General features: G+C 57.6%; 1 protein-coding gene across 1 annotated transcript; it reads right to left on the reverse strand.

Annotated features, from left to right (window-relative positions):
• Positions 1-3,716: 3,716 nt before the first annotated feature.
• Positions 3,717-13,117, reverse strand: LOC311375923 (uncharacterized protein; the record flags this gene model as incomplete). The annotated part of the gene is made up of 6 exons (XM_084490939.1): positions 3,717-3,926; positions 4,444-4,623; positions 8,340-8,599; positions 9,755-9,808; positions 10,599-11,808; positions 12,783-13,117. Coding segments are annotated over 6 exons (2,249 nt in total), but the record flags the coding sequence as incomplete, so codon positions are not given.
• Between the last annotated feature and the right edge of the window lie 327 nt (positions 13,118-13,444).

The following is a 13,444-nucleotide window of genomic DNA, read 5'->3' on the forward strand; positions in this document are numbered from 1 at the left end:
CTCATTTTGGCCGACACTCGGGAATTCAACTCTCCTCCTCTGCTCCGAGAGTCTCCGCCACAGAGTTTAAGGGTCATGAAGTAGGGGAGGGTCGTAACCATGGAGATACCACGCCCCCCTCCCTCCTAAAGCTCTCAGCCCAGAACACTTTTTATCCACACACACACACACACACACACACACACACACACACACACACACACACACACACACACACACACACACACACACACACACACACACACACACACACACACACCCCGGCCCGGGAACACACACACATGTGCAGGGTGTGTGTCAGAGGGCGTGGTCAGAGGGCGTGGTCGGGGGGCGTGGTCAGAGGGCGTGGTCGGGGGGCGTGGTCAGAGGGCGTGGTCAGAGGGCGTGGTCAGAGGGCGTGGTTGGGGGGGGCTGTGGTCAGGGGGCGTGGTCAGAGGGCGTGGTTGGGGGCTGTGGTCAGAGGGCGTGGTTGGGGGCTGTGGTCAGGGGGCGTGGTCAGAGGGCGTGGTTGGGGGCTGTGGTCAGGGGGCGTGGTCAGGGGGCGTGGTTGGGGGGGCTGTGGTCAGGGGGCGTGGTCAGAGGGCGTGGTTGGGGGCTGTGGTCAGGGGGCGTGGTCAGAGGGCGTGGTTGGGGGGGCTGTGGTCAGGGGGCGTGGTCAGGGGGCGTGGTCAGAGGGCGTGGTTGGGGGCTGTGGTCAGGGGGCGTGGTTGGGGGCTGTGGTCAGAGGGCGTGGTCGGGGGGGCGTGGTCAGAGGGCGTGGTTGGGGGCTGTGGTCAGGGGGCGTGGTTGGGGGCTGTGGTCAGAGGGCGTGGTTGGGGGCTGTGGTCAGGGGGCGTGGTCAGAGGGCGTGGTTGGGGGCTGTGGTCAGGGGGCGTGGTCAGGGGGCGTGGTTGGGGGGGCTGTGGTCAGGGGGCGTGGTCAGAGGGCGTGGTTGGGGGCTGTGGTCAGGGGGCGTGGTCAGAGGGCGTGGTTGGGGGGGCTGTGGTCAGGGGGCGTGGTCAGGGGGCGTGGTCAGAGGGCGTGGTTGGGGGCTGTGGTCAGGGGGCGTGGTTGGGGGCTGTGGTCAGAGGGCGTGGTCGGGGGGGCGTGGTCAGAGGGCGTGGTTGGGGGCTGTGGTCAGGGGGCGTGGTCAGAGGGCGTGGTTGGGGGGGGCTGTGGTCAGGGGGCGTGGTCAGGGGGCGTGGTCAGAGGGCGTGGTTGGGGGCTGTGGTCAGGGGGCGTGGTTGGGGGCTGTGGTCAGAGGGCGTGGTCGGGGGGGCGTGGTCAGAGGGCGTGGTTGGGGGCTGTGGTGAGGGGGCGTGGTCAGAGGGCGTGGTTGGGGGCTGTGGTGAGGGGGCGTGGTCAGAGGGCGTGGTCAGAGGGCGTGGTTGGGGGCTGTGGTGAGGGGGCGTGGTTGTGCTCCGTGGTCGCCCACAGATGATGAAATCTGTGGATTATTATCTTTGGCTATCATCGTCAACAGAAACACAACGACAGACATGAACACTGGGGTCATGAGGTCATGGCAGCGCGCTCTGGGAACGCTTCCAGAGGATTCCGAGGACGGCGCTCTGATGCACGTCCATCGTTCGGACTCTCCTGCTACCATGGCAACGGGCTCCGCGGAGAGTGTGCCCCAAACAGGTCCTCTGTTCAGAGCTCCAGACACAAACAGTTTGACTCATTATCACGTCCAGAAATAAAACCATAAAACCAACGCAGAATAAATACACAGACACACAGAGCAGTACAAAAGAGGGGCGGCGCTGGGGCCCTGGGGGGGGGGCGGGCCTTAAGTCCTGGTCCAGGTGGGGGGGGGGGGGGGGGCCTTAAGTCCTGGTCCAGGTGGGGGGGGGGGCCCTTAAGTCCTCCTCCCGGTGGGGGGGGGGGCCCTTAAGTCCTCCTCCCGGTGGCTGAAATAGCAGAGATCAGCTCTAATCCCTCCAATCCTCTGAGCTCAGCAGGTCAGTCCTGACCGAGATCAAAGCCACGGCCGCAAGGGGACTGACCCCCCCCCTGACCCCCCCTGAGTACCCCCTGACCCCCCCTGAGTCTGACCCCCCCCCCCTGACCCCCCCTGAGTCTGACCCCCCCCCCTGACCCCCCCCTGAGTCCTCCTCAGGTCCTCTGGGTCTACAGACGTCCTCCTCAGGTCCTCTGGGTCTACAGACGTCCTCCTGTCCTTTGTTGACTTTCCCCCTCAGCTGAGTGTTCAGTTCAGGGCTCAGTTCAGGGTTGATGACGTTACCATGTTGAGTGGTCAACACTATTCAAAGTACTATACATAGTATACTAGTATATAACACTAGTATGTGACGTACTGGTATCAGATACCATCGTGGGGCCAGGGGCCCAGGGTCTGACCAGGGGCCCAGGTCTGACCAGGGGCCCAGGGTCTGACCAGGGCCCAGGGTCTGACCAGGGGCCAGGTCTGACCAGGGGCCCAGGGTCTGACCAGGGCCCAGGGTCTGACCAGGGGCCAGGTCTGACCAGGGGCCCAGGGTCTGACCAGGGCCCAGGGTCTGACCAGGGGCCAGGTCTGACCAGGGCCCAGGGTCTGACCAGGGGCCCAGGGTCTGACCAGGGCCCAGGGTCTGACCAGGGCCCAGGGTCTGACCAGGGCCCAGGGTCTGACCAGGGGCCCAGGGTCTGACCAGGGGCCCAGGGTCTGACCAGACCAGGGGCCCAGGGTCTGACCAGACCAGGGGCCCAGGTCTGACCAGGGGCCAGGTCTGACCAGGGGCCCAGGGTCTGACCAGGGGCCCAGGGTCTGACCAGGGCCCAGGGTCTGACCAGGGGCCAGGTCTGACCAGGGGCCAGGTCTGACCAGACCAGGGGCCCAGGTCTGACCAGGGCCCAGGGTCTGACCAGGGGCCCAGGGTCTGACCAGGGGCCCAGGGTCTGACCAGGGCCCAGGGTCTGACCAGGGGCCAGGTCTGACCAGGGGCCCAGGGTCTGACCAGGGCCCAGGGTCTGACCAGGGGCCAGGTCTGACCAGGGCCCAGGGTCTGACCAGGGGCCCAGGTCTGACCAGGGGCCCAGGGTCCATTAAAGACGGCGCTGTGCTGTGGTCCGTCAGACCCCTGGTGGTCCTGGACCCTTTAACGGCGCTCAGTGCCAAGAGAGCCAGTCTGACTGATAGCGGTTAGCTTCCGTTTTGATTAGGAGAATCCTCTTAGGGGAGTCCTGAATAGAGCATTAGGCCGGCTGCCCTACTTCAGAGAGCAGGAAGTGGAGGAAGTGAGGAAACCAAAACAACAGAGACCAGATGGCCTCCGACCAGTCCCAGCCGGTCAAACCAGCGTGGCTGCTAACCAGAAGCACCCCCTGAAGTAACCCTTCCTCCGTCACCATGCCCTCGCTCCTCCTCCTCCTCCTCCTCCTCCTGCTCCTCCTCCTCCTCCTCCTCAGACCGGGGGCCGGCGGGGGGCTGCTGGGCGCTGTGGTCCAGGGGGCTGTAGGGTGGGGCTGTAGGGTGGGGCTGGGCGGTGGGGCTGGGCGGTGGTGCTGTAGGGTGGTGCTGGGCGGTGGTGCTGGGCGCTGTGGTCCAGTGGGCTGTAGGGTGGGGCTGGGCGGTGGTGCTGGGCGGTGGTGCTGGGCGGTGGTGCTGGGCGGTGGGGCTGGGCGGTGGTGCTGGGCGGTGGGGCTGGGCACTGTGGTCCAGTGGGCTGTAGGGTGGGGCTGGGCGGTAGGGCTGGGCGGTGGTGCTTGGCAGTGGTGCTGGGCGCTGTGGTCCTCTAGTGGCAGGGCAGGAAGGGGTGGGCGGTGACCCCCCCGTGCAGCTCCACGCCAGCCTCGGCCCAGGACAGCACGTCCCCGGTCAGGTGGGCCCCGCAGCCGGCCTGGCTGCGGACCTCCTCCGGGGCCAGCACCCGGGACCAGACCTGGAGGTCCGCCATGTCCCCCACGAAGGACTGGGAGGCGTCGAAACGGCCCCCCAGGGAATCCTGGGGCCCACGGGGGGGGGGGGGGGGGGGTTAGTAGGAAGACATAAGCCGTTTCTCAATACCAAGTACGCGGACTACGTTCTCACGGACTTGGAAGTCCGTACTTGGCAAGTCCGGACTTTCAAGTACAGACTTCCGAGAACGCGAGTACGCACCTGCAACTGGAACAGCAGCGGACTCGATGATGCATCCTGGGATATTTAACAGTCCCAAGTCCACACGAGTCACCTCCGATGCATCCTCGGTAGAACGGCCTCATCGAGAACGCATCGAGAACACACACGGGTTTTACGACAGTACTCGCGTACTCGGAATTGGAACAGTGCTTGGGCCACCACTGATGACGTTTATCGAGAACGCAAGTACACGAGAACACACGAGAACGCGAATTGAGAAACGGCTATAGAGTGGTCCCACGCCGTTAGGGCGGGGCTAGACGTGTGTGTGTGCGTGTGCGTGTGCGTGTGCGTGGCGTGTGCGTGTGCGTGTGCGTGTGCGTGTGCGTGTGCGTGTCTACCTGCTCCTGCCCCAGGATGAACACACCCCCGGGCTTGACGGCGTGCCAGGCGGACAGGTTGGCCCCGGAGCCCTTCTTCAGCCCGTCCAGGTACGCCTCCCACAGCCCGTCCCGCGTCGACCACGCCACGCACACGTGGTGCCACTTCCTGTCCGTCAGCATCATGGGCAGTGTCACCGCCTGGCAGACAGGAAGTCAGGGGTCAGGGGTCAGGGGTCGGCGGACGGACAGAACGGAGGTACGGTCAGACTGACAGACAGACAGAACCTCCAGATGGTACCTCCAGAACGGAGGTACCACCTGAGTCCGACCGTCAATTCTGATTCGTGAATCGTAAACCGTGAGAGTGAACGTTGCCGTCACGGATAACGTATCACTGGTTGTCCCAGAGTTCATAAACGCTGAGTTATATAACAGCCATCCCTCAGAAGGTCTCCTGCTCCACGCAGATTAAAATGCGTCAGAAGCTGCAACAACTATGAAGTGTCTTCAACGTTGCCGGAGTTCCCTCGAGCAGGGCACCAGCCACTCGCCGCCACAGTGTGTCTGCGGAGGGCAGGCGGCGGTGCACTCCGTCCTCCCGTCCTGCTCAGGGGACAGCCTGGGCGGGCTGAAGGTCTGGAAGTCAGTGTCACTGGTGTCACCGCGTCACCGAGTGATTCACCGGACACCAGAGCTGTGAGCTGGCCTGCGTCAGGACAAAGAGTCAGCAGGGCGCTCAGACTAAGAGCTTAACTCCATGGGTCAGAGTCAGCGCCGAAGTCCCTTCTCCTGGAGATCTTATGAGATCTTGGGTTCAGCTGGAATCCACCAGATTGCCTCACCTCCGAACTGGACCATCTTCTCCTCAGGTCAAAGATTTTTACTTTGGAGTGAAACTGTGAAGCTGAGCTCCACTGGTAACATATCGAACAGAAAGAGAGTTAGAAAGAACAGACGCATGTATGCTCTTCTATCTCTATTGCGGTCCGAGACGTTACCAGTGAGGCTCAGCTTCACAGCTGATTGTAACCGGAGCTAAGTGTACACCTTTCATCATTTCACTTAATGTACGTCCTGGCACTTAAAGTACACACTTATTGTATTTTGTACGTCCAAAACAGTACTTAGCATGAGGTAGCATCTTAGCCTAGCTATCTTTAGTACTTAGCATGGTGTAGCATCTTACCCTAGCTATCTCTGTTGTATACAGGGAATGGGTTAACCTAGTGATGGTTAGTGTCTACGGGGAATGGGTTAACCTAGTGATGGTTAGTGTCTATGGGGAATGGGTTAACCTAGTGATGGTTAGTGTCTACGGGGAATGGGTTAACCTAGTGATGGTTAGTGTCTACGGGGAATGGGTTAACCTAGTGATGGTTAGTGCTTGGCACTTGGTTCTATGAACATCCTTACTGTACCCACAGAGATATATTGTTGTTTCTCTTCCTTCTGACTAATGGACTTATTGTAAGTCGCTTTGGATAAAAGCGTCTGCTAAACGCTGCTAAACCCTGAGTGTAGATGCAGCGCTGCAGCGTGTGTGGAGGAGGGTGGAGGTTCAACACCCGCTGAACCTGGAGTCAGGGAGCTGAGCTGAGGGCTGCTTTGTAGTTTCTCTGCTGGGCTTCCATGGTACAGAGCATGTACAGGACATACTGCATGTACAGGACATACTGTAGCCCAGTGGTTAAAACTCCTCCTCCAAGAGGACCCTCTCTAAGATACAGGTGTACCCTCTCTAAGATACAGGTGTACCCTCTCTAAGATAGAGGTGTACCCTCTCTAAGATACAGGTGTACCCTCTCTAAGACACAGGTGTACCCTCTCTAAGATACAGGTGTACCCTCTCTAAGATACAGGTGTACCCTCTCTAAGATACAGGTGTACCCTCTCTAAGATACAGGTGTACCCTCTCTAAGATACAGGTGTACCCTCTCTAAGATACAGGTGTACCCTCTCTAAGATACAGGTGTACCCTCTCTAAGATACAGGTGTACCCTCTCTAAGATAGAGGTGTACCCTCTCTAAGATACAGGTGTACCCTCTCTAAGATACAGGTGTACCCTCTCTAAGATAGAGGTGTACCCTCTCTAAGATACAGGTGTACCCTCTCTAAGATACAGGTGTACCCTCTCTAAGATACAGGTGTACCCCCTCTAAGATACGGGTGTACCCTCTCTAAGATACAGGTGTACCCTCTCTAAGATACAGGTGTACCCTCTCTAAGATACAGGTGTACCCTCTCTAAGATACAGGTGTACCCTCTCTAAGATACAGGTGTACCCTCTCTAAGATACAGGTGTACCCTCTCTAAGATACAGGTGTACCCTCTCTAAGATACAGGTGTACCCTCTCTAAGATTACAGGTGTACCCTCTCTAAGATACAGGTGTACCCTCTCTAAGATACAGGTGTACCCTCTCTAAGATAGAGGTGTACCCTCTCTAAGATAGAGGTGTACCCTCTCTAAGATACAGGTGTACCCTCTCTAAGATACAGGTGTACCCTCTCTAAGATACAGGTGTACCCTCTCTAAGATTACAGGTGTACCCTCTCTAAGATACAGGTGTACCCTCTCTAAGATAGAGGTGTACCCTCTCTAAGATACAGGTGTACCCTCTCTAAGATACAGGTGTACCCTCTCTAAGATACAGGTGTACCCTCTCTAAGATACAGGTGTACCCTCTCTAAGATACAGGTGTACCCTCTCTAAGATACAGGTGTACCCTCTCTAAGATAGAGGTGTACCCTCTCTAAGATACAGGTGTACCCTCTCTAAGATACAGGTGTACCCTCTCTAAGATACAGGTGTACCCTCTCTAAGATACAGGTGTACCCTCTCTAAGATACAGGTGTACCCTCTCTAAGATACAGGTGTACCCTCTCTAAGATAGAGGTGTACCCTCTCTAAGATACAGGTGTACCCTCTCTAAGATACAGGTGTACCCTCTCTAAGATACAGGTGTACCCTCTCTAAGATACAGGTGTACCCTCTCTAAGATACAGGTGTACCCTCTCTAAGATACAGGTGTACCCTCTCTAAGATACAGGTGTACCCTCTCTAAGATACAGGTGTACCCTCTCTAAGATACAGGTGTACCCTCTCTAAGATAGAGGTGTACCCTCTCTAAGATAGAGGTGTACCCTCTCTAAGATACAGGTGTACCCTCTCTAAGATACAGGTGTACCCTCTCTAAGATACAGGTGTACCCTCTCTAAGATACAGGTGTACCCTCTCTAAGATACAGGTGTACCCTCTCTAAGATACAGGTGTACCCTCTCTAAGATAGAGGTGTACCCTCTCTAAGATACAGGTGTACCCTCTATAAGATAGAGGTGTACCCTCTCTAAGATACAGGTGTACCCTCTCTAAGATACAGGTGGACCCTCTCTAAGATACAGGTGTACCCTCTCTAAGATACAGGTGTACCCTCTCTAAGATACAGGTGTACCCTCTCTAAGATAGAGGTGTACCCTCTCTAAGATACAGGTGTACCCTCTCTAAGATACAGGTGTACCCTCTCTAAGATACAGGTGTACCCTCTCTAAGATACAGGTGTACCCTCTCTAAGATAGAGGTGTACCCTCTCTAAGATAGAGGTGTACCCTCTCTAAGATACAGGTGTACCCTCTCTAAGATTACAGGTGTACCCTCTCTAAGATACAGGTGTACCCTCTCTAAGATACAGGTGTACCCTCTCTAAGATACAGGTGTACCCTCTCTAAGATACAGGTGTACCCCCTCCCAGACATTTCTTCAGCAGTGTCCCCTTCACCGGCACTAAAGGTTTCTTGACGACATTCTGGTGTTTCTCCTTTATGTCCTTCTTCTCTATTTTCTATTGTCTAGCTTTCAGAATAGAAACTTGCTCAGGCCGAGGTTTTTTAATATGTCTGTTTTCCATTCTGCGGTACCTTGTCGTTGATGAGCAGCTCCATGGGGTTGCTGCCCCACTCGATGAGGACCAGCTCGTTGGCCTGGCCCGGGACCGAGTAGGAGAAGGGGGTCCCGAGGCCCGGGCCCCCGGCCCCGCCCCGCAGCCACAGGCAGACGGTGAGGGCGAAGAGCTCCTTCAGGACCACGCCCTTCATGCGGGCGTGCATGTAGCTGGTCCGCACGGGGAAGCTGATCTGGAACACGTCCGGGTCCTGGGGCGTCTTGTTGTGGGTCTCCGCTGAGGGGCGGGTGGAACAAAGTGATACTATGATGAGGGCCCATGTTACTACTGTTAATACTATGATGAGGGCCCATGTCACTACTGTTAATACGATGATGAGGGCCCATGTTACTACTGTTAATACGATGATGAGGGCCCATGTTACTACTGTTAATACGATGATGAGGGCCCATGTTACTACTGTTAATACGATGATGAGGGCCCATGTCACTACTGTTAATACTATGATGAGGGCCCATGTCACTACTGTTAATACTATGATGAGGGCCCATGTTACTACTGTTAATACTATGATGAGGGCCCATGTTACTACTGTTAATACGATGATGAGGGCCCATGTTACTACTGTTAATACGATGATGAGGGCCCATGTTACTACTGTTAATACTATGATGAGGGCCCATGTTACTACTGTTAATACTATGATGAGGGCCCATGTTACTACTGTTAATACTATGATGAGGGCCCATGTTACTACTGTTAGTACTGAGCTACCATCACAACACCTTGTGGACCGGTTCTATTCAGACTGGAAGACTGATCCTGGCTCAGGGCTCCACCCTGGGCCAGACTAGTGATGGACCGGGTGGATGGACCAGGTCCACCCTGGGCCTGGGAGGGTGACGGGACTATAGCCTATCCCTCTTGACCAGCCCCCCCCCATCCCCCGCCCTCTCCATCATCTCTAAACTCATCAGTTCATCCAAACCACAACCTGCTCCTTTGACCCCCTCCAGCCCCCTGCTGAGGTCCTACCTCACTAACCTTTGACCCCCTCCAGCCCCCTGCTGAGGTCCTACCTCACTAACCTTTGACCCCCTCCCACCCCCCTGCTGAGGTCCTACCTCACTAACCTTTGACCCCCTCCCACCCCCCTGCTGAGGTCCTACCTCACTAACCTTTGACCCCCTCCAGCCCCCTGCTGAGGTCCTACCTCACTAACCTTTGACCCCCTCCCACCCCCCTGCTGAGGTCCTACCTCACTAACCTTTGACCCCCTCCGCCTCCTAACCCTGGAACGCCTCGTCGCCACACAACTCCAGGCCCACTTGCATCCCAATCACCTATTTGAACCCCTCCAGTCCGGTTTTCGGCCACTCCACTCCACAGCACAGAAACCGCACTCCTCAAAGTACTGAAGGACCTTCTCACCTCTGCTGACACCGGTGCCCTTAACATCCTCATTCTCCCCAACCTGAGTGCCGCCTTCGACACCGTGAGCCAGAACATCGTGCTCACTAGACTCAAATATCTCGGTGTTGAAGGCACTGCACTCCGCTGGCTCCGGTCCCAAATCCTCCTTTTACCACCTTCGCAATATCGCAAAGATCAGGCCCTTCCTCGCTGAGACACTGGTCCACGCTTTCATCTGCTGCAACTCACTCCTCTGCGGCGTCAAAGCTAGTTCCATCAACAGACTCCAAATGGTCTAGAACACATCCGCCCGACTACTCACTGACACCTCATCACCCCCGCCCTAAAGGACCTCCTCCTCCTCCTCCTCCGGATCAACAATAAGATCCTAACCTCCCCCGACCAGCCCTCTCTTCTCTCCACCCCCAAGTCCAACCTTCTCAGTTTTGGGGACAGAGCGTTCTCCAGGGCAGCTCCAGGCTCTGGAACTCCCTCCCCAAGACATCAGAGACTATCCCACCTCAAGACCCATCTTCATCTACTGCCTTCTCTTAGCCCCCCCCCCCCTCCTATCCACCCGTGGGTCAGTGCTGTATGTCTGTTAGTTTTACCACCACCACCCCTCAGTGTGAAGCGCTACATAAATCAAATGGATTATTATTATTATTATTATAGACCAGACGGTGGACCAGGTCCACCGTCTGGTCTATAATAATAATAATAATAACCGGGTCCACCCTGGGAGGCTGGTGGGGCTGTAGACCGGACTACATGGACCGGGTCCACCCTGGTGGGGCTGTAGACCGGACTACATGGACCGGGTCCACCCTGGTGGGGCTGTAGACCGGGCTAGCGTCCGTACCGGTCTCGGGGGTCCGGTGGTGCAGGTGGCTGAGGACCGTGTCCAGCTTGCCGTGGGCCCCCGCCCCGTGGGGGGCCCCCTCCCCGTGGGGGGCCCCCGCCCCGTGGGGGGCCGCTGGGGGGGTGCTGGGGTACTGCAGCCGCACAGGGGGGTGCTTCTTCCTGTGGCGGGGTACTTCCTGGTGGTCGTTGTGGTGTCCTCCGTCGTGGTCGTCATGGTGGTCGTCGTGGTGACCAGAGCTGTGGTGGTCGTCGTGGTGACCAGAGCTGTGGTGGTCATCATGGTGACCGGAGCTGTGGTTGTTGTCGTGGTGACCAGAGCTGTGGTTGTTGTCGTGGTGACCAGAGCTGTGGTGGTCGTCGTGGTGACCAGAGCTGTGGTGGTCGTCGTGGTGACCAGAGCTGTGATGATCGTCGCGGTGACCGGCGCGGTGGCGGTTGCCGTGGTGACCGGAGCCGTAGTGATTATCGTGGTGACCGGCGCCGTGGTGATCGTCATGGTGACCGGAGCTGTGGTGGTTGTCATGGTGACCGGCGCCGTGGTGGTCGTCATGGTGACCGGAGCCGTGATGGTCGTCATGGTGACCGGAGCTGTGGTTGTCGTCGTGGTGACCAGAGCCGTGGTGATCTCCGTGATGGTAGTCATGGCGACCAGGCCCCCGGTGGTTGGGGTGGTGGTTGGGGTGGTGGTTGGGGTGGTGGTCGTCCCAGTGGTTGCTGGGGCGGCCCTGACTGCGGCCGTAGTGCCGGCTGCTGTGGTGGTCGTAGGGGCGGGGGCTGTGGCCGCTACGGGGGGGGTATCTGTGGTTGTTGTGCTGATTGGTGCGATGGCTGTTGTGGTGGTCGTCACGGTGATTGTCATTGTGGCCTGTATTGGGATGGTCGTCATGGTGATCGTCCTTGTGGCCTGGACTACGGTGTTCATCGTGATGGTCGTCATGACGACCATTGCCGCGGTGGTCGTCATGGTGGTCATCATGAGGGTCGTCATGACGGCCGTTGCTGTGGTGGTTGTCATGACGATCGTCATGGTGGTCGTCGTGGTGGTCGTCATGGTGACCCGTACCGCGGTGGTCGTCATGACGAGCGTTGCCGTGGTGGTCGTTGTGGTGGCCCCTGTAGTGGTGGTGGAGCTGCTCCTCCAGGGCGTTGATCTTCCTCTGCAGCAGATCCCTCAGGGAGCTGGAGTAGGAGCTGGAGGAGTTCCTGGCCTGAGGGCACAAACACACAGAGCTGGTTCACTGGGAGCCAGTGGATCACTGGGAACCAGTGGATCACTGGGAACACAGACACATCAACCAGTGGTTCACTGGGAGCCGGTGGATCACTGGGAACACAGACACATCAACCAGTGGTTCACTGGGAGCCGGTGGATCACTGGGAACCAGTGGATCACTGGGAACACAGACACATCAACCAGTGGTTCACTGGGAGCCTGTGGATCACTGGGAACACAGACACATCAACCAGTGGTTCCCTGGGAGCTCATTGACAAAGCTTTTGTGGCACCCTTTAATGAGGCGCGTTAAGTGACCCTGATTCAGTCAAACCATCGTCTAGCCTAACCTTCGCCTCCTCGCTCCTCTCTTACGTCACTCCGCCTCAACGTTCCAGAACATTCAGTCTGGAATATTACTTCCAGAACACTCATTTCACAACTGTCCATTTCAAGAACATTCCTCCCTGAACATTCCGTCCAGACCATCCCTACCAAGACATCCATCCGGATCCATCCGGATCCATCCACTAATACGTCACCTCAACATCCTCTAGTCCAGTACCCCTAACCAGCACTGGTCTCAGTCCAGTACCCCTAACCAGCACTGGTCTCAGTCCAGTACCCCTTACCAGCACTGGTCTCAGTCCAGTACCCCTGAGACCAGCGCTGGTCTCAGTCCAGTACCCCTAACCAGCGCTGGTCTCAGTCCAGTGCCCCTAACCAGCACTGGTCTCAGTCCAGTACCCCTAACCAGCGCTGGTCTCAGTCCAGTACCCCTGAGACCAGCACTGGTCTCAGTCCAGTACCCCTAACCAGCACTGGTCTCAGTCCAGTACCCCTAACCAGCACTGGTCTCAGTCCAGTACCCCTGAGACCAGCACTGGTCTCAGTCCAGTACCCCTGAGACCAGCACTGGTCTCAGTCCAGTACCCCTAACCAGCGCTGGTCTCACCTGTAGGCTCTTACCTGCAGGTTCTCCAGCCTCTCCTTCAGTGTCTGCAGGGTCTTGGCCGTCTGGTCGGCCGAGAAGGAGCTGGGCTTGTTGTGGGACGGGCTCTTCCTGGGGGGGTGGTGGGGGTCGGGGTGGTGGGGGTCGGGATGGTGGGGGTCAGGGTGGTGGGGGTCGGGATGGTGGGGGTCGGGGTGGTGGGGGTCAGGATGGTGGGGGTCAGGGTGGTGGGGGTCCGGGTGGTGGCCCCCGTGGGAGTAGTAGTGGTCACGGTAGGGCCCGTGGTGACCACCGCGCCGATCGTTGTGTTCGTTGTGGTGACCGTTGTCGTGGTGACCGTTGTCGTGGCGACCTGTTGTGGACAGACGGGGGAAGAAGGAGGATGAGTCGTCATGTGTGAAAGAGTGACACTGAACAGACATATGTCGCTTTTCCACCGACAGTACCAGCTCGACTCGACTCGACTTGACTCGACTCGGTTTGGTTCCAGGCACGTCGCGTTTCCATCTAAAAAAGTACCTCTTCAACGTGGGCGGGTCGTAGAAAATAACCTCTCCACCATGGGTGGGTCGTCATTAGGTTTCATCATTAGGAGCGACACACACAGCGAAATGCTGATCAGTGTCCCCCTCGGGAGCGGGTTCGTGGACTACAACCACGCCGGACACAACTTAACTTT

The sequence above is a fragment of the Micromesistius poutassou genome, assembly GCF_964030765.1.
Source record: "Micromesistius poutassou genome assembly, contig: SCAFFOLD_1453, whole genome shotgun sequence".
NCBI lineage: Eukaryota > Metazoa > Chordata > Actinopteri > Gadiformes > Gadidae > Micromesistius > Micromesistius poutassou.